Genomic DNA, 20,966 nt, shown 5'->3' on the forward strand with positions numbered 1-20,966 from the left:
ACATACGCTCATAGGTAGAATATATGCCAGTAGGCAGGACCGTCACACGCCCGTAAGCAGGACATATAACTGTAGGTAGAACCATCGCTCGTAGGCAGGACATACACCGGTACACAAAACATACACCCGTAGGTAGAACATACGCCCGTAGGCAGGACATAAGCCCATAGGCAGAATATATGCCCCTAGGCAGAATATATGCCCCTAGGCAGAACATACGCCTGTAGGCAAGACATACGCTCGTAGGCAGAACATATTCCCGTAGGCAGGAAAGTGACCACTAGATACGCACAAAAATATTGAATATAATCTTTCCAACATAAGTACATATATCTCAAAACATATTCGTAGTATATAGTCATCCATCATACATACTACAAAGAGTGTAAAAACATGTTCATAAATAGTATATAGTCATCCATCATATATACTACCAAGAACATAAATTCGATAAAGTATGGTATTCCAAAATATTCTCAATAAAGCATGATAATCATAAGGTGTAAATCTAATTTACTCATAAAACGTAACCATAAAATCATGTTTTTTATGTATGCATTTCTACTATTAAAACATGCATTTTATAAGGGGTCCACTCACATATACTCTGTTATCGATGAGCCGTGCGAAATAGGAATGACGAAATCACCGCTAATGGTCGCACCTAAGCACATAAAGGGTCCAATTAATAAAACTTTATCATAACGATAGAATTTATGGAAATGGATGTCATAAACAGATTCAGAACGTCGAAAAACATAAGGGGGGACCTATGGCACCCCCACGCGCCGCCGCAAGGTGGTGACCACCCGCCACCTCACTAGCAGCCCTTCACTCACTCCCACGTGCGACCTAGGTTCCTGGGATCCGACTAGGTTGGGCCGAATCAGGGTCTGGGCTAGGGCTTGGTTCCTGGGCTTGGGCCTATTAGGTTTGGGCTTGGGTTCAACGGGGTTTCACTCAACATAAACATGCCCTCGAATTCACTACCAACACTTGAGCATACCTTCAATTACTTTATTATAGAAAATCCCATAGAGTGCGCCATCATGTAAAAGATAGCTACAATTTCTTTTCTACTTTCTTGGTCAGCTAGAATTTCTAGAATTCTTTTATTTTTCTATCTTTTCCCTTTTTGGTTGAATTTATGTTTTTTGTTATTGGATTTTCGTTTATCAATAATCACAAATATTAATTGCACAGAATGAGGTGACTAAAGCCTTGAACAGTGGCTAAGGGGGTGGGTAGTGGATAAGCCTTTACCTACCCCTTAATCACTATTAAGGCTTTAGCCACCTCTTTCTGTATAGCTAATGTTTCTTATAATGATATTTAGTGCTTAATTAAAGTTTGTGATATAAAGCTTAAATTTTGTGATATTTATAGTGTTTAAGCTTGATCTGTCTATTTCTGTCTCATGTATGATGAACTTTACTAATTCAAATTATCAACAAAATATGATATTAGTAGATTATCCTGGTTGATAGAGCATTCACTCATTGTGTTGCCATTCAAACTCTCACACCTTTTGTCAATATAGGTACAATATTGTTTATAATTTTATTTTTAATAAAAAAAACTTAAACAATATACACTTCAAAAGTTAACAATAGTCACTAACATTAATTATACAGAAAGAGGTGGCTAAAGCCATAAACAGTGGCTAAGGATCCACCCTTAGCTACTGTTAAGGTTTTAACCACCTCATGTTGTACAACTAATATAAGTGATTATTGTCTACTTTCTTGTAATGATATATATATATATATATGGTTCTCAAATTTAGCCCCAAAGTTCAATTATTAGATTTTCATATTCTCTAAATAATAATCAATCAAGCAAAGATCAGCACTAAAAGGGACATGCATATGCATACAAATGTGAAATTGGCTGACTCATTGTCATCAGGATCAAATTGACCTTAATTGTGATTGACAATGTGTCAATGTCCCCTCTTCAACACCAGCCACCATCAAGTGAACACATTTCCGAACACGGATTCCTGGGGATCCTAGGAATTCCGCAATCGTGTTCATTCATTGTACATCGTGCGGTCAGAAATCATTTAAAATTTAAAATTCAAATATAAATAGTACCTAACGAAAACTGACCCACGATGTACGATGAACAGACACGATTGCAGGATCGCTGGATCCTTTTCTGATTCTTATATTTGAAATTTTTAACTTTGAACCTTAGTTCATCCCGTCTAATCAATTGACAATATGCAGGAAGTTGAAGTAATGAAAAATAATTTTTTTTATTGTTGTAGGCATAATTTACTGAACAATTATGGAAACCAGAGAAAGAAGGAATGCAACACATAAAGAGAGAAAAGAAAGATGTGTAATTGTGAGGTGTGTTCTATTCCACCCCATTGTGCCTTTATTTATAGTAGTAGGTAAGGTTAATTCCTTACCCTAATAGGATTACACTCTAATAAGATAATATCTAATCCTATATAATATTCCAAGATATCCCTAGATACACTAGGATTTACACAATCACATTCCTAATCTAATAGGACTACAACATCTATGTCTTTTTCTAGGGGATGAGAAATGAAAATTTTATTTCCTATGCTTGGTAATGATGGAAAATTAACAAGAAAATACTACCTTTTGGAGATATAATGGACAATGGTTATATTTTCCTAATTTCTATGGCCAAGGAACTCATTGCCCAAGCACCAGCTTACCAAACACGGAAACTATAACAATTGCTTGCCGACTGCCTTGGCATGAGGAGGGTGGAGTTTCATGATAAATATTTGGGTCTACTGATCCTAATCAAGAAATCGAAAAAAGAAACTTTTGCATATGTGAAAGATAGGCTTTGGAAGAAATTACAAAGTTTGAGAGAAGGACTACTGAGTTGTGCGGGGCGAGAGCTGTTGGTGAAAACAGTTGCCCAAGCTTTGCCGATGTATTCCATGCAATGTTTCCTTCTCCCTAAATCCTTCTGTGAGGTATTGAATATGATTGCAAAATTTTGGTGATACATTGGCTTAATTAGCAATGTTTGTGTAAGCCAAAGAGTGATGAAGGCCTTGGATTTAGGGATCTTTATGTGTTTAACCTTGCTTTGTTAGCAAAGCAAGCTTGGCGCATCATGCATCAACCTGAGTCACTTGTTTTTTGAGTATTCAAGACTTGATATTTTCCTACGATGGGTTTTCTGGAGGCTCGGGTTAACGCCAACAACTCTTATGTGTGGAAAAGCATTGCTTGGCGAAGGCATTGTGGTTTCGAAGTTTGGGCCTGATGGTGGAGATGGATCATGGGCTGCCTCTAGTGCATTGGATCTCTCATTTATCTCTGTAGATTTCGTCATTTGGTTTTTAGTTTTGTTTGATGTTGATTTGGGCTCTCTGGAAGCAAATGAACTACATGGTTTGGAACGATACTTCGCTCCCGCCGTAGGAGGTCGTGATAAAAGCTAAGGGCTAGTTGATTGAGTTTCAAAAGTGGCATAAGAGTGCTATTAAGAAGACTAGCCGAAAGGTGCAACAGTGGCAGAAACCTGAGGTTGAGTGGTTCAAGTACAAATGGATGGGGCATGGAGTCGAAATGGGTTACGAAGGGGTTTTGGGGTGGTAATTTGCAATCATTTAGGGGGAGTTTGAGATGACACAATCTGCATTCCATGCAGAGTTGATTGCCCTTCGAAATGTAGTTTTATTCGTTAAAAATAATTGTCCTGTTGGCTAGAAGGTTATTTTTGAAGGAGACTCTGGTTTGGTGCTAGCAGCATTAAAAGATCAAGGGGAAGATTGCTCATCCTTTGGTCCTGTAATAAACGATGTTAGGTTCTTTTTCATAGGGATGGCTCACTCGAGGTTTACCCATGTGTTGCGAAAAGGTAATTCAGCAGTGCATCGCCTTGCTCGTATGGGCATTGGGAGTTCTCAAGAGTTTGTGTGGCTTGAAGAGCCTCCAGATTTACTCCAAGATATTTTAGTTGGGAAGGGATTGTAATTTCTTTATTGTTCAACTGAGGATAGGTCACATTGTTGTGCGAGACACTCTTTTTCCCTTCGACCGTGTTGAAATCCCTGGCAAGATTTTTATCGAGGCCCAGTATGCACACTATCCTCAGGTTGTACGTATCCTTCGTTGTTTAATGAATATTGTACCATATTCACCATGTGAAGAGATGGATCTAGATACATTATTATCGTGATGTTTTATATTTATAATACAACATAAGAAAATAATACATGACATTGCACTATTGACATAAAAATCCTACAATACCAGTCTCTATAACATAAATTTCATACAATCATTGTGGACCAGAAAAATAAGGTATTGTTATTCATATTCCTTTTTTTTACTTCTAACACACTGCTTTTAACTTTTGATTGTCAGATCGGATAAATTGAAGAACATCAATGTTAAAAATTAACAAGGGTGTTTAGGAGATAAAAATGAGGATGTGAATAGAACTATCCAAAAAATATCATACAAATTTGGGTAGTTCTATTCACACACCCCTCTCAATTTCTAGCCGCCAGATCGAATTAATTAAGGAAGAGTACTGGCCAAAAATTAACAAGGGTGCAAAAAAGTAAAAATAATGTGTAGATATCACTATCCTACAAATTTCTCTTTCAAATTAAATGCAAAGCATTGAAACAATGGTGTGGGTGGGCAAAACTTTGCTTTCTCATTTGGAAAAGGAAAAAAAAAACATTGATGAGAAGCACAAGTTTGACATTTCTGCACGGCATATAGTCCTGTGAAACCTTGTCATAATATATAATACAAGGCACACAAGAAAAATGCAACCCTTTGCCGATCTGATTGATTTATGCAGCATTGTGCTCAACATTATGACATATATGGATGTCTTTTAGGTGTGTTTTATTGTTTGTTGTTTGATAATTGAGACATATGTGGCACTTTTTTTAAAGGTGAAAGGGTAAGAGCATCTTCAGTCATCTTGAATCCTAATTTGAGATTCTTTTTTAGAATGTACCATCAAGAATAAAAAAATTTGTCATGATTCATTTATTCCATCGGAAATAATCTATATAGTTGTTTTGGAATTGAGGTATTATGATTTTTACCACAAATGTCCCTTTTTAGAGAAAACTCTATGATGGACCGACCTATATTATGATCAGAATGAATGATAACCGAATATGAAACAACAAACGTAATAGTTAAGGATCCAACGACTAACATCTCAATGCATACTAATGTTTCGCCTGAAAGCAATGGTACATTTGTTTCGGTTTTCAATCACGTGAAAAGAGTTGTAGAAACAATCATTTTTTTCTTTTTTTGTCAAACGATGAATTTTGTTAGATTAGATGTTATATTAGTCATCAACGAGGCTTGAACCTACGCCGTTATACAAGAGCTCAATATTTTTTCACCATTGTGGTAAAGGACCACTTGCGAAACAATTATTTCAATATTTAAGTATTTTTTTTCTGACGGGTACTACATCTTTCCAACGATGAGCCTAATTTGTCGTCAGTGGAAGTTAATTTTTCTGTTGATGGGGCCCTTTCCATCACAGGAAGATTTCACATTGATCTACAACCGTCGATCACAACAACACAAAATTTTAACCAACAGCATTGATTCATTGTTGTCGGCCGCATAGAGAGAGGTCCAATCTCATGAATCACCCTTAATTTGACTTGATTAACTTGATTGGTAAGTTAATTAAAATATAATTACCATTTTAGTTGTGAACCTGTGGCTCTCAGCCTTCCAAATCCGTCGCTACCGTCCCTCCAAAAAACGTAACAAACATTCCAATAAAATATTTATAGGTTACAAAATTTTAATTGTCTCATATTCTACCTTAAAATTTTCAATTGTATAAATCTATCTCTTCATTTTAATTAATGGGAATAGATCCTCTTTAGATCTCTCCCCCCAAATCCTAAAGATTCGGAGACTCGGATCCTTCAAATTTGATGCAATGGTTACAAACAGGAAGTTCTTTTAAAAGTTATAATAATTGTAGTCGTTTGATCAAATTTCGAGGGTCCGAATCTCTGGATTTCTAGGATTTGGTATCTCTTCCCTTAATTAATGACGTTGTATGTGTGGACTGACGATAAAATAGACTTGCACATTATGGACCGAATTGTGTAATTGATTGTCAGTCTAGAACACAAGGCATTGATTTAGGTTAATTGAAAGCACGATAATGAGGCTTTTTTTGTTCAAGTGACGAAAGTGTGGCTTACAAATTATTTTATTAATAATTTTGTAATGGACGTGTCATCAATTTAGTGAACAATGAATTGCGAGACGATCAAATAACTTAGATACATAAATTTTGATAATCTTAAAAATTTAATGATGTAACAAAAAAATTGAAACTTCATGGATCACTTTAAAAATCGGTCACGAGGATGTGAAATATAATTAACCAAAAAAATAATAGAAAAAATTATAGCAAAGGTCTTTCAACTTTAACCTAATTAGAGTAATGATCATTCAACTAAAAATCTATGACAATTGGTCCCTTAACTCGTCACAACATATTGCTATGGTATTTTTTTATCAATTCCGTCAAAATGTGTCATGTTAGAAGGAAATATTGCTACAATTGTGTTAAAATCAATGGACTATTTCTCTATTTGAGTTAAAGTTGATGGACCATTTTGAGGGACCTTTGCTACAATTTTTCACATTTGATTTTCTATATTTGCTCGTTAGTTTAGCCTCACATGCATTACACGTGAGTCATTTTGATGGAAGTTCTAATGAAATTGACAAAAAAGATTATAATTGCATGTTTTGATGAGTTAAGAGATAAATTATATGAATTTTTAATTGAAAGATCATTGTTATAATTGCGTTAAAGTTAAAGATTCATTGCTATAATTTACTAAAAAAATATATATAGTTGTAAATGCAAAATTCAATTCTTTTGTGACGCGTATTTATAAATATCCCGTTCTCCACCTTCCCTCCTCACACACTCTCATCTCGTTCTCTCTTTTTTTCTAGTCATTTCTCGTCTTACTTCTTCAACTGGTCTTAAATCCAGCACAGGACAAAAGGCTGCGAATTGTACTCAAGATCCACTCCAATCCAGGATTTGTAAGTCAATAAAGCTTCAATCTTTCATGTTTTTCTGTAATTAAACTTGTTTTATTTACTTAATCACGGGTCAGTAGCTGTTAATCAAGGAAAAACTCCCTCGATGTAGACTCAGATCTCCTGCTTATGCATGAAGTAATTCGAATTTAAGCGTGTTTTATAGGGTTAATGCTAGTAAATTCAATGTGGGTTGTTATTTGTTTGCTTTATGAACGTTGGGTTTTTGGCAGATTTTATTTATTTTTTTTTTTTTTGGGATCCTGGTTGATTGCAATTTGCATTGCTGGGGGGTCTGGTTGCTTCGTTGGAAAATTGGTTTCGAAAAACGAAATGCTTGTTTCTGTTTGAAAATCAAGTCAGGAATCCGTTAAAAGAAGCTATTTTTATGGCCTAATTAATTATTCATAAGAGTTTCTTGTTCCTTCCTAAACTCTGCTGTTTTTTTAACAGTAATTCTGCAGTTATCTTAATCTGGCGGTTTTCGTTCGTTTGATGGTTATTAAATGTTTTATCAGCTTATTTTGTGTCACCTTTAACATGACATGAAAACGTGAAAATCAGATGGAAGGGTTGTCTTCCTTCTGTATTTTATAAGTGCTGATTGGAGGGGCATGCTAAATTTCTGCTAGTCCTTTCGGATCAAGGTTTGCATCGATAACTATACAAGCAAAATAACTTTACATTGTAGTATTTTTTTTTTTTTTATTTCCTTGAAAGACTAATGCAGCAAATTTACCTGCCTTTTTTTAGGTTTGTTTAGAGAATGGATGCCTATGCACCAAAAATCTGTCTTCTTTACATTGTTATCTCACTTGAAATTGAGTCTAAGAATGATGAAGGTCTATTAAATTCTTAATGATAGGTTATAAAACATGAAAGCCTCGGTTGCAAGTTTGTTTTGTCCGTGAATTTCCATTTTTTGTTTGTGTCAATGGCAATATATCTCCTGGATTTGTTAGCATGCTTTCTTTTAGTTGAGTTTTGGGATTCTTAGTCAAACTTTGTATGCTGGATTATGCAGAAGTCCTTTGGATCAATATGGATACTGCGTATAAACCGAAGAACATCCTCCTTACTGGAGCTGCTGGCTTCATTGCTTCCCATGTTTGCAATCGGCGTATCCGGAACTACCCTGCCTACAAGATTGTGGTCCTTGACAAGCTTGATTACTGTTCAAATTTGAAGAACCTTAATCCTTCAAAGTCGTCCCCCAAGTTTAAGTTTATCAAAGGAGACATAGGCAGTGCTGATCTTGTCAACTTCATCCTTTTGACCGAGAACATTGACACAATAATGCACTTTGCAGCCCAGACCCATGTCGACAACTCTTTTGGTAACAGCTTTGAGTTCACCAAAAACAACATCTACGGGACACATGTTCTTCTAGAAGCTTGCAAAGTCACTGGTCAAATCAAAAGATTCATTCATGTAAGCACAGATGAAGTCTATGGGGAGACAGATGAGGATGCTGTGGTGGGAAATCATGAGGCTTCTCAGCTTCTTCCGACAAACCCCTACTCTGCAACTAAAGCTGGAGCAGAGATGCTTGTCATGGCATATGGGCGTTCATATGGATTGCCTGTGATAACGACCAGAGGAAACAATGTTTATGGCCCCAACCAGTTCCCTGAAAAGATGATTCCAAAATTCATTCTCTTGGCTATGCAAGGGAAGCCTCTTCCGATTCATGGTGATGGATCCAATGTCAGAAGTTATCTCTATTGCGAGGATGTAGCAGAGGCATTTGAAGTCATTCTCCATAGGGGTGAGGTAGGCCATGTGTACAACATTGGGACGAAGAAAGAGAGGAGGGTGGTTGATGTGGCCAGGGAAATTTGCCAACTATTTTCTCTGAACCCAGATACTTATGTAAAGTTTGTAGAGAACAGGCCCTTCAATGATCAGAGATATTTCTTGGATGACCAGAAGCTGAAAAGCTTGGGATGGTCGGAAAGGACTTTGTGGGAGGAGGGTTTGAGGAAGACCATGGAATGGTATGTCAAGAATCCCCAATGGTGGGGAGATGTTTCTGGGGCACTGCTCCCTCATCCAAAAATGCTCATGGTTCCCGGAATTGAAAGACAATTTGATGGTTCCGATACTGGCGATTCTGCTTACCCTTTGTCAGCAAGTGATTCTAGTCAGAGCAAAATGGTTGTTCCAGCTCCAAGGAACATCCAATCTACTGAGAAGCCGTCTCTGAAGTTTTTGATTTATGGTAAAACAGGGTGGATCGGAGGCCTTCTTGGGAAGATTTGTGAGAAGCAAGGGTTACCCTATGAGTATGGACGAGGGCGTCTTCAGGAACGGTCACAGCTCATGGCTGATATTCTGAGTGTTAAACCAACCCATGTTTTTAATGCTGCTGGAGTGACTGGCAGACCCAATGTGGATTGGTGTGAATCTCATAAACCAGAAACAATTCGGACCAATGTTGTTGGTACATTAACCTTGGCTGATGTCTGCAGAGATCACGGCCTCCTAATGGTGAATTATGCCACTGGTTGCATTTTCGAGTATGATGATGCCCATCCACCAAGATCGGGAATTGGGTTCAAGGAGGAAGACACACCGAATTTCGCAGGCTCATTTTATTCCAAAACCAAAGCCATGGTCCTTTCTCCAACCATCATTATCTATTACTGTGATAATCTTAAAAGAAGTTTAAAATAGCTCCCAAATTCCCAACTGATATCTCTTTCCCATTTTTGTGTAACAGGTTGAAGAGCTTCTAAAGGAGTATGAGAATGTTTGCACTCTTAGAGTTCGAATGCCAATATCATCTGATCTCAGCAACCCACGCAACTTCATCACAAAGATCTCGCGCTACAACAAAGTGGTCGACATTCCAAACAGCATGACAATCTTGGACGAGCTTCTACCCATTTCAGTTGAGATGGCCAAGAGGAACTTGAGGGGCATATGGAACTTCACAAACCCCGGGGTGGTGAGTCACAACGAGATTCTGGAGATGTACAAGAACTACATTGACCCCAGTTTCAAGTGGACTAATTTTACTGTGGAAGAACAAGCCAAGGTTATCGTTGCAGCAAGAAGTAACAATGAGATGGATGCATCAAAGCTGAAGAAAGAGTTCCCAGAACTGCTCCCGATCAAGGAATCGCTCATTAAATACGTGTTTGAACCCAACAAGAAAACATTTGCAGGTGGAGCAGCAATTTAAGTGTCTCATGAAGTAGACCTCGGTACCGTTCCTATGCATTTGTTTATTTATTTATTTATTTATCCTGTGGGAATTAGCTAGGGTTGTAGTAATTCTCATGTTGTGGTTCCATCAGTCTCATCCTATGAATTAAGTCAAATTTGTTTCTGTGATAGATGAGGATAGTTAAATAAGTTGGTGGTATTGGTTCTGGTTTGTTTAGTTATTCTCATGTTTTGATAAGAAGCTATGGAATTGCTGGGTCTACTGTAAGTTGGGGCATTGTAATTTTCAGATATGTAACCAATAAAATTATTTTTATTTAAACAAGAGCTTTTTTTATTTGATTTTTATTTTTTATAAGAATCAAATTCCGACGATGAGCCAAAACTTGAGTTCTATGAGACTAATTTTAATTCTTTAAGTATTATGTTATAGAAATCAAACTCAAAATACTCGATCATACAAGTACATATACATGTGACACTTTGGATGCGGTCTATGGCTATCAATATTCTTTTACTGAAACCTTGTTTGTTTTTAGTTTTTTATCGAAGTCTTTGACATTAATGTAATAGTATAAGTTATTATATTTTTTAAATTAAAAGTTAAAATTTATATTTGTTTATATATATATATATATATATATATATATATATATATATATTGACAAGAAACGATAGCATAGTCTTTCATTAATCAACACCAAACAATTACAAAGTGTCATTGGGTATATAATTCCAGTGACCAATAAATTGATCTGGAATGAATTTGCACAAAACAGACAAATAATAGTAAACCCCTAATAGACACCCACAAGCACAACCACGCAATCGCCAAGCGCACAAGAACTACCAGCACAAATCTGTCACAATAAACGATAGCCACAACAGAGAGATACCGGCAGACACAACGGTTATCGCTGAATAGCGAGGCCATAAAAAGTCATCGCGAAAGTGCGAGATCACGTCAAAGTCATCGTTAGCGGACGAGACTCACAATACACAACGCACGAAGGCGAATACCAAATTAGCCAAAACACCAGCGCCACCGTGGTGCACAAGGGCAAGAGGAACTACACTACACCAAGAAAGGATTCGATGTACAACTCATAACAGGAGGAACGAGGTACTTATACCAAGGCCACCTACAACTTCTAGACAGTAGGATGCCGGTGTCCACACATAAGCCGAGCCGAGCCGCAATGAGACGTACATGCCAAGCTCCCAGACCAAGCCCATTCTCCAAAGCTGAGAGCACCGAAGCCGTTGAGGAGGGTGACACCACCATGGAACTGAGTTGACGAGGGGGAATCCAACCCACCTGCAACATAGATCTAAACCCCACACCAGGAAAGTGATCGCCAAATCGAAGAAAATCTTAAAAGGGCATGGCCCAGGTCGGGGTATAGGACATAGATCCATGGATATCTACACCCAAAATGGTGGGAGAAAAGAAATGGAGAGGAGATGAGGAAGGGAAAGGTCAGGAATGAGGGGTCGGCATGAGTAGGTGGGAAGAAACGAGAATGGCGAGGGGTGAAGGATGGCTGAGATGGGGAAGAGAATGGAAGAAGAAGGGAGGAAGAGCTAGGAAAGGGAGGGGAGAGGCTGCCACCGGCCCCCATCCTTAGCCAAAGTGTCACATCCCGCCCGGGCCCCCACCACATCTCGGGCTCGACTATACCGCAGCACGATATTGTTCGCTTTGGGCCCTAACCATGCCCTTACGGTTTTGCTTCTAGGAACTCACACGAGAACTTCTTAGGATTGCTCTTGCACGAACTCGCTTAACTTCAAAGTTCCTACAGAACCTGAAGCTAGTGAGCTCCTAAAATGACTCGTATTAGGTAGAGATGGGACTATACAGACAAGGCTTACATGATCCACTCCCTTGGGCGATGTGGGATGTTACAATCCACCCCCTTTAGGGGCTCGACGTCTTCGTCGGCACACATCCGGCCAGGGATTGGCTCTGATACCAAATTGTCACACCCCGACCCGGGCCCCCACCACATTCCTGGCTCGACTCTACGTAGCACGATATTGTCCGCTTTGGGCTCCGACCACGCCCTTATGGTTTTGCTTCTGGGAACTCACACGAGAACTTCCAGATGATTGCCCATCTTGGGATTGCTCTCGCGCAAACTCACTTAACTTCGGAGTTCCTATGGAACCCGAAGCCAGTGAGCTCCCAAAATACCTCGTGCTAGGTAGAGATGGGAATATACATATAAGGTTTACAGGATCCACTCCCCTGGACGATGTGAGATGTTACACAGAGACCAGCAGCGAAGAGGTTGATGGCTAGGGTTTGGTTGAAAGAGGGAGAGCTTTTTGGGAGAGACGAGAGCCTCCAATCCTTTTTCGTACACTTGTTTGTTTGTTTTTATTTTTATTTTTATATATATTAATGAGATTTTAAATATAACCCATAATTTGTAGGATTAAAAATAATGATATATAAATTATACTCTCTATTATATTGTGTGTGTGCGTGCGCGCGCGCATATATATATGGGCACAGCCATCAAACTTAACAAAAAAAAAAATTATTGTACCAAAACATGGATACATTATTCAAAACACAAAAAAAATGAAGAAGATATTAAGCTTAATAATATTAGTAAATTTCTTCAATTAAACTTGACATAGATCATTCTCAAATCAACGAAAAAAGAATGTACCCAAATAAGTTTTAAAAAGGATTAAAAAATTTTGAATGGATTTTATATTAAAAAATTGGGTAAATTTTATATAAAAAATTTGTACATTTTATATAAAAAATGGACATTTTACATATAACAAATTGTTATATTTAAGAATGAGTACATTTAAGATTAAAAAAATAAAAAATTATAGGAATGGGTACATTTAAGATTAAAAGATTAAGAATCTTTTTATAATTTCCAAAAACTAATGGGCACAAACTTATTCTAATTTTTTAAACTACTTAAAAAACTTACTATAAAATACAATAGTCATAGTGTCTAAGTATATATTGCACATTAAAATATGTATTATTGTATTATTATTCTATATAAATTTAAAAATTTTAAGCTTTATTTATTTTTATAGTATACTATATGCAAGGAGTGGGATTAAAAAATTATAAAACACATTAAAAATAAAAATATCAAGTAATTTAAAAATACCAAACACATTAAAAAAATATAATAATTAATTACAAGTGCAAAAAATATGAAATAATATTAATATGCAAACGCTCGTGATCGAATTCTCTACACTTTGAGGATGGGTACATCGTCATTTGAATTTTTAAATCCATACAAACCCACACGTATAGTATTTTTAAGGGACTTCAAAATAAACCAATATCATTTCCCTTGGTGATTGAAGAAAATTGAAGGGTTTTATTGTAAAAAACGTGCAAGGTTTCGTCAACCTTGAAATGCAACTCCTTTCATTTTGCATATCCTTGAACCTTTGGTATTTTGTAGTAATATACTAATGTTTTCTTATTAGACTCTTGTATTGGGGTACGTAATACTTAGAAGATAAATGTTATTTTTATGTTTTGAAATAATATTTATGTCATAATGTGGTCATATACAAATTTAGTATTATATTTTCAATTTTTTTTTGGGGTCAAATTATGTTTTTCATTTTATTATTTACTGATTTAAAAAAAATATATATATATATATATTTTAACGAGTAATGGGTCGGATCATATTACTTGATAATATTAACGAGTTAATTTCAGGTCCAGTCATATTACCCGTTTACTTTAACGGGTCTTAGAGCAGTTTCACCGGGGAACCTTTAGGCCGGTACCTAGCCAATCCATTCCAATTGAGCAGATAGGTTGGCACCCAGCTCAAGTCTCTAGGCCGGCTCAGAATGTGATAAGCCCTTGCCTGGCCTACATGACGCCAAGCGATAATGCGCCTCCTCCTCTTGCACTCCACGACCACGCAGACCATATGCACCAGGCATTGATACACGTACCAGCCAATCTAAGTCCTCAAAGGCACGAAAGGCTCATCTTTCCAGCTCAACGACAACACCTCGACGACAATTCCCAGGAGCCCAACGTTCCACAATAGGTCCAACACGATAATCGCCCGGGAGTAGGCCCAGTCGCTCTGGCGATCCTCCACCTGCTCTATCGCGGCCTCATGGACTCTAACTGACGACTCTTGCAGCATCATCCAACGGCTGCTCGCGCGTCGCAAGAACCGAGCTGCTCCACGTAGAGGATGTGGCGGCCAACATATGAGTCTCCGACTTCGGACGATGTTGTTGGCGATGGAGTGGCCTAAAAGCAGTGACGAGGCATCGGAGGGAGAGGCTTGATACTAGTTTGAGCTCAACATATTTTTCAATTTTACTGAATTTCGAAGCTAATTGGATTGGGGATTTTCCATTTGATCTGGAAAAGTGAAATTTAGGGTTAAAGTGTGGGGGATCGAATTGAAAGATTGGATTTTTGGGGATGATTTGATCAGAAAATTTGGTGAGCCTTTTGTATCGTGGTAAGGAAGAACACACTTTAAAGACAATCACATGGGATTTTGGCAATCCAAAGAGACCCTTTTGAGAAAAGTGGGAAGAAGAAGAAGAAATTAAAAATGAAATTATTATTTTATAATAAAAATTAATAATATTTTAATAAAATTGACTAGGCTATTTAGTTTTAGGGATGAAGATGTATGTAATCTATTACTGTTCATTGGAGTCTATCACTGTTCACTGAGTAAATTAAATAGACTGGATGCTGACGTATTTTTTTAGAGGTGGAATTGCTCTTACACGACACTACCCGTTAAAAGATCGAGTATGTCACAAAAACAACACAAACACAAAAAAAAACACAACACGAAATGCCATTGCCAGGTCTACTAAAAATAGAAAGCCTGATAAAAAAAAAAAAAACAATAATAAAGATCCGACGGTTACAAATACTCCCAAATATCATAGAATGTTTGAAAATCTTGACCACGTTAATAAGCGTAATTTATATTTTTCTAGTCGAAAAATAAATAATTTGTTAGAAATTTGCCACCGGCGCTCACTAAGTTGCGCGCCCTTCTGCCGTGCTTCGAATCCAAATCACAACGATATCGATACCTGTCCCAATCTCCTCTCCCAGCTCCAGGTAACTTTCCAATCCCAAAACCCTAATTTTCCCCCCCAAAATTTGACTTCCCCAGCTGCTTCTGCACTTGAATTATTCTATTATTCTTTCGTTTCTCTGATTAATGCTAAAGTATGATTCTTTTGGATTGCCGCAATGTTGTTAGGGTTTTGAGTCAATCAGAGTGATGCATTTTCCGTTTTGAATTGTGTAAATTTTTTGTGTTATGAATTTGATTTCTCGTATTTTGGGAATGTTAACTATTAGGGTTTTGATGATGGAAATAATTGGCAAAACAGGTTCCGGGTATCATCGATTCTTTGTTAGTGTATGATATTCCTCGTTTCTTCTTTCGTTTGGGTATTCGAGAGGGTTCCTTTGGCTGTACATTTTGATGGATAAGGAGGAGAATGCTACTAGTGATGGTGATCATGAGGAGGCTTCTCAGTATGAACTAGCTGTGTGTTCGGAAGAAGACATGGAAGAAGATGTCGAGGATGACGAAGAGGATGACGAAGATGAGGAGGTGGAGGAGGACAATGGGGATGAGGAAGAGAATGTCTTGAGTTTTATAGATGGGATTAATCCTTTGGATCTTGTGGAAGATGATGGTGGTGACCAACTTTATCAGCGACTTCTGGGGGCGGATTATGAGGCTTTAGCTGAGAGAAAGAGAAAAGCACTTGTGGACAGCCGGCCCGAAGGTTCGGTTAAGAAGGCCAGGCGGGAGGATCTTACTGGAGCAAGCATGGAGGAAATAATGGAGGCCATGAATTATGGTATGCAAAGGAGATCAAGGAAGTCTAAGAAAAGGGGTAGGCGAAAAGGATCAATGAAGAAGCTAACCCCCGAGATTAATAGAATGCTTGGTGAAGCTAATCTTCACTATGCATTTGGCCGTTTTGAAGAGGCCATACCAATCTTGACAGAAGTTGTAAAGAAAGCACCAGATTTGCCTGACTCGTATCATACACTTGGAATTATCCATGACAATCTTGGTAATGAGTTGGATGCCTTGAATTGCTACAGAATTGCTGCATTTTTAGCACCAAGAGATCCAGCTCTTTGGGAACTGCTTTTTGACCGGTTCAATAAACGAGGCAACAGTCATGATGCGATTTATTGCCTTTCAAGAGCAATATCAGCAGATCCTAAAAATGTTAGTCTGAAATTTGATCGTGCTTCACTTTATGTTAAGCTTGGAGATTATCAGAAAGCAGCAGCATCTTATGAACAGATAGTACAAGCCTGTCCTGATAATGTTGAAGCACTCAAGACGGGAGCAATGATGTATGAAAGATGTGGTCAGCAAGAGCGTTCTATACAGATTCTAGAGGACTATCTCAGAAATCATCCAACTGAAGCTGATCTTAGTGTCATTGATCTGATGGCTTCCATACTTATGGAAAATAACTCACATAAGGAAGCCCTTCAGCATATTGAGCATGCACAACTGGTATTCTGTTCAGAAAAAGAGATGCCTCTGGCAATGACAACTAAAGCAGGAATATGCCATGCTTACCTCGGAAATATGGAGAAGGCAGAAAGTATTTTTAGTGCTCTTGATGAGAAGAGTGCAGATAATGCTGACATGATTGCTAAAGTTGCAGAGTCATATATGAGTCTTGGGCATCATAGTTCTGCGTTGAAGTATTATTTGATGTTGAAAGGAAATGTCGAATTTAATAATGGCTTTATAATTATGAAAATCGCTCAATGTCATTTGTCCTTGAATGACAGAGTACAGGCAATTTTGTGCTTCTACGAAGCTTTAAAGACATTTGAAGATGATATTGAGGCCCGATTAACACTGGCTTCTATTCTTGTTGAAGAAGCCAGAGAAGATGAAGCCATTTTGTTGCTATCTCCTCCGAAAATTCTACATCGTATGGACCCCCAAACGGATAAATCAGAACCATGGTGGTGCAATGGAAAGGTGAAACTGAAGCTTTGCGATATTTACCGAGCTAAGGGGATGACCAAGGAATTTGTAGATACAATCTATCATCTGGTACATGCGTCACTGAGCATCGAATCACTTCAGCAAAAGGTGAAAGTGAAAAGGAGGCTCACAAAAACTGTCCTGTTAGAAAGAGTCAAAGTCCTGGAGGATCACCAAAAAGAGAACCTATTGTGTAGATCTAGACCAGTAGCTCCTGCTTCAGATCTGCTTAAAGCTGCAAGAGCGAAGAAGTTGCTTCAGAAGAAGGCAAAAGTAAAGGAAGATAAAAGAGCTGAGGCCATGGCTTCTGGAGTTGACTGGCAGAGTGATGATTCAGATGATGATCCTCCGGAAGAAATACATAAAGAACCTCCCCTGCCAGATCTTCTCAAGGATAAAGAGCATAACGACCTCATAATAGATTTGTGTAAGTCACTGGCCTCCTTGCAAAGATATTGCGAAGCATTGGAGATAATAAATCTTTTCTTGAAGGCGACTCGCAACATGTCTTCTGTTGCGGAAGAACTCAGGTCTCTTGGAGCTCAAATTGCATACAACACACCTGATCCTGAGCATGGGGTTAACTGTGTAAAATACATTGCAGACCAGCATCCATACAGCAATGCTGCCTGGAATTGCTATTACAAAGTAATTACCAGATTAGATGACTGGTATGCGAGACATTACAAGTTTCTACGCAATAAGAGAGACAAACTCAAAGACTGTGCACCTCCCAGTCTCATTTCTGGGCATCATTTTACTAAAAAAAGCCGTCATCAAGATGCCGTGAGAGAATACCTTGAAGCTTATAAATTATTGCCAGAGAATCCCCTTATTAATCTCTGTGTTGGTACTGCCTTAGTCAACTTAGCCCTTGGACATAGACTTCAGAATAGGCACCAGTGTGTTGCACAAGGCTTAGCATTCCTCCACAACAACTTGCAGCTTTGTGAATTCAGCCAGGAGGCTTTTTACAACATAGCCAGGGCGTACCATCAAGTCGGCCTTGTGACTCTGGCAGCTTGGCATTATGACAAAGTTCTTGCAATGCAAGTGAAGGATTACCCCATGCCAAAGCTTCCCCATGAAAAGTCAGAGTCTGCTGAAAATAAAAAATTGGGTTACTGTGACCTTCGCAGAGAAGCAGCTTTTAATTTGCATCTCATCTACAAAAAGAGTGGAGCGGTTGATCTTGCTCGAACCATCTTAAGAGATCACTGCACTTTCTGAGTATGCAACTCTACATTAAAACATTAGAATTCAGTTACCCTTTGTTTTTGGTCTTAAGTACATGAATTAATAACAGTAAAATTCCTTTGCTTGTTGCAGGAATTATGTTCCTGATCTCAGGTATTGCGACTGTTTGAATGAGAGGGTGGCTTCCTACTCCCTAGTTGATCTCTTCAGTTCTCTGGAAAATGCCTATTAACGGTTTTCCGTGGTCTAATCTGCTGAGAAATGTGAGGGAAACACTAAAAGGAAGGTATGTGATCCACTCAGCAATTTGTACATGACATTACTGCAAGGCCAGTGTTAAATCCCTTATTTCATGTCCAAAACAAGGGCCAACATGGTATTTATTTCATTACTTCACAGTCCATCTCTCCGTCTCCGCCTCAAGTATATAATATCCTTACACACAAGGGGTTTTAATGGATTAGAGACCAGATTCGAAACGTTACTTTCGAACCTTTTTGATGAACTTGTATCAATAAAAAACGATGGAAGTTGAGAACTTGTAAGAGAATTATATGAATTTTGATTGAATATGATATAGATTGATGGTATTGTTCCAGAATTACTTTTTATCTTGGCCAGGTTATGATTTTAGTTCATGTAATTTGAGTGAAGTTTCACTTTGGTTCTTATGGTTTGAAGCTTGAGCTGTCGCGATTTGACTCAGTTTACTAATTGTTGCGATTCAAGGACAATGACCTACTTTTACTAATCTATTCTATCTAATTAGCTCGTGAGTGACATGTGTCCTTCTCATTGATACTTAGGAAGGAGAGTGCAGGTGAATATTCCTATACTACCCTTGTTGTTCCCGGGGGACGGAGGAGGTTAGGTTAGCCTAAAGATGGTTATTGGTTCAACTGTTCACGGACACGGGTTGCCCCTGAATTCTCAGAGTAAGAAAGGGTAGAGAAAATGCCTCGAGCTAATGTTCAAGTACCTGGCGTCACAGCCAAAAATACAAAGTACCATAATCATTCTATGGCCTATTTGTTTTCTTTTTCTGCTAGGTCAGATGTCACTATTACTGGGGGTGAAAAACCACGTTTGTGTAAATTGTCATACAATTCCACCCACATTTGTGTAATTTGAAGATCTTTTTTGCTTTGACTTTGGCTCTTTTATTTCCCATTCGCCCATACTTTTTTTTTTTTTATGAAAATATTCACCCATACTTTAGACAGATTCTTGCAGTCAAGAAGAGACACCCCGTAACAATTATCTAACAAATAATAGTTTGTCATATGAAAGAGAATTGTTATTAGCATTCCAAAATTTTCATTTTACACTTTAAACTTTCTATATTTAGAAAAAAAAAATACACTTGTGAAGAGTGTAGAATGAGATTTTTGGAGTGCCAATAACACTTCTCATATGAAATCATAACAATTATTTATATCAATGACAATGTTGCTAAGACAATATATTGATTGCAAAAGAATCTCTTCGTACTTTCCCGTACTTTTAACTTTTGTTCTTTGTCTATTTTGTACCTGATGGGAACCTCAGCACCGGTCTAGCAATTCGAACCACTCAAATTGAATTAGACGCCCTCATTGACTTATTTCGCTGGTTCATCTCACACAGGTAAAGGGCTTCGATTTTTCTTGCAAACAAAACCAACAGCTCGGATTTTCTAATTCTTAAATTCAACTGCCAAGTCCTAAGCAAATTAGATTGATGCCGCGTGTATATCTGTCGATGTGGCTTTGATCCAAAAGGGACCTAAATTGCATGTTACCCGGCTGAAGGTTGGGTCGACATAAATAAAAGGAAGGAACACCAACTCTGTGGGCCCATGAAATGATGAGAAGCCCACATTTAACCTACCTTTGTGGAATCTCATAATTGGATCCTTGATTTTAGCGACAAAATGGAGCTTCTAGTACACATGTGCTTTCAAACCCAAATTTAGAAAGGATAGTGTTATGTACACGTCATTTTTTTTACATTATGTACGTTTTCTAATTTTCAACTTTCGGATTGAACTGATTGAAGATGATCAAATGACAAAAATTAAGAGACGGTGTGTGGGAGGTAAAAAGAAATGTGTGGATAGTACCACCTTTTTAAGAAAATAATCTACATAAAAGCTGGTTCATCGCTATTGTGATGTTTCAATTCAATATACAATATTATGTATTGTTATGCTATACTAATTTTCTCTCTTTTCCAAAATAGATCTAAAAACTCCATAGCCATCGGCCCTTGCTGTGACTTGGGGCCGGTGGCACCCCCTTTTGCTAGCCTTCCTCCTTCCTTTTTTTTTAATTGATTGTTGCATTTTTGTTTTTTGTTTTAGTATTTTCGTCTATAAGTGCCTCCTTGGTGAGGTTATTAGTGACTATCTCCTAATAATTATTGTAATTTTGTATTCATGTGTTATGAGCTGATATTGGGTCTACTTTGCTGTTTCTGGTGGTTTTGCTAATGGTGTTGAGCACAAAATTCA

General features: G+C 37.8%; 4 protein-coding genes across 6 annotated transcripts in view; 3 read left to right on the top strand and 1 right to left on the bottom strand.

Annotated features, from left to right (window-relative positions):
- Nucleotides 1-10,566, top strand: part of LOC126582739 (trifunctional UDP-glucose 4,6-dehydratase/UDP-4-keto-6-deoxy-D-glucose 3,5-epimerase/UDP-4-keto-L-rhamnose-reductase RHM1-like) — a 37,228-nt gene extending 26,662 nt beyond the window's left edge. The window contains exon 3 of the mRNA XM_050246918.1: nt 10,241-10,566. The gene's annotated coding sequence lies outside the window, so the exon portion shown is untranslated. The remainder of the gene's footprint in view (nt 1-10,240) is intronic.
- LOC126582745 (agamous-like MADS-box protein MADS1) overlaps nt 1-20,966 on the bottom strand; it is a 102,708-nt gene that overhangs the window by 42,672 nt on the left and 39,070 nt on the right. The window lies entirely within an intron of this gene.
- On the top strand, nt 6,907-10,566 carry LOC126582735 (trifunctional UDP-glucose 4,6-dehydratase/UDP-4-keto-6-deoxy-D-glucose 3,5-epimerase/UDP-4-keto-L-rhamnose-reductase RHM1-like). Its single transcript, XM_050246915.1, has 3 exons — nt 6,907-7,073; nt 8,095-9,686; nt 9,793-10,566. The coding sequence occupies exons 2-3, from the start codon at nt 8,112-8,114 to the stop codon at nt 10,255-10,257; spliced, it is 2,040 nt and encodes a 679-aa protein (XP_050102872.1). The 5' UTR covers nt 6,907-7,073; nt 8,095-8,111; the 3' UTR covers nt 10,258-10,566.
- On the top strand, nt 15,214-19,624 carry LOC126582733 (uncharacterized). Of its 3 annotated transcripts, XR_007609573.1 has the most exons (4): nt 15,214-15,357; nt 15,636-18,508; nt 18,608-18,761; nt 19,282-19,624. XR_007609573.1 is itself a non-coding variant. In XM_050246911.1 (3 exons), exon 2 carries the CDS (start codon nt 15,731-15,733, stop codon nt 18,506-18,508), a length of 2,778 nt encoding a protein of 925 aa, XP_050102868.1. In that variant the 5' UTR covers nt 15,214-15,357; nt 15,604-15,730; the 3' UTR covers nt 18,608-19,079. The 3 variants fall into 3 exon arrangements, 2 of the variants coding, with proteins under 2 accessions (XP_050102868.1, XP_050102866.1); XM_050246911.1 differs by lacking the exon at nt 19,282-19,624 and having other exon boundaries at nt 15,604-18,508; nt 18,608-19,079; XM_050246909.1 differs by lacking the exon at nt 19,282-19,624 and having other exon boundaries at nt 18,608-19,079.

Source organism: Malus sylvestris, chromosome 9, assembly GCF_916048215.2.
Source record: "Malus sylvestris chromosome 9, drMalSylv7.2, whole genome shotgun sequence".
In the NCBI taxonomy this organism is placed as follows: domain Eukaryota; kingdom Viridiplantae; phylum Streptophyta; class Magnoliopsida; order Rosales; family Rosaceae; genus Malus; species Malus sylvestris.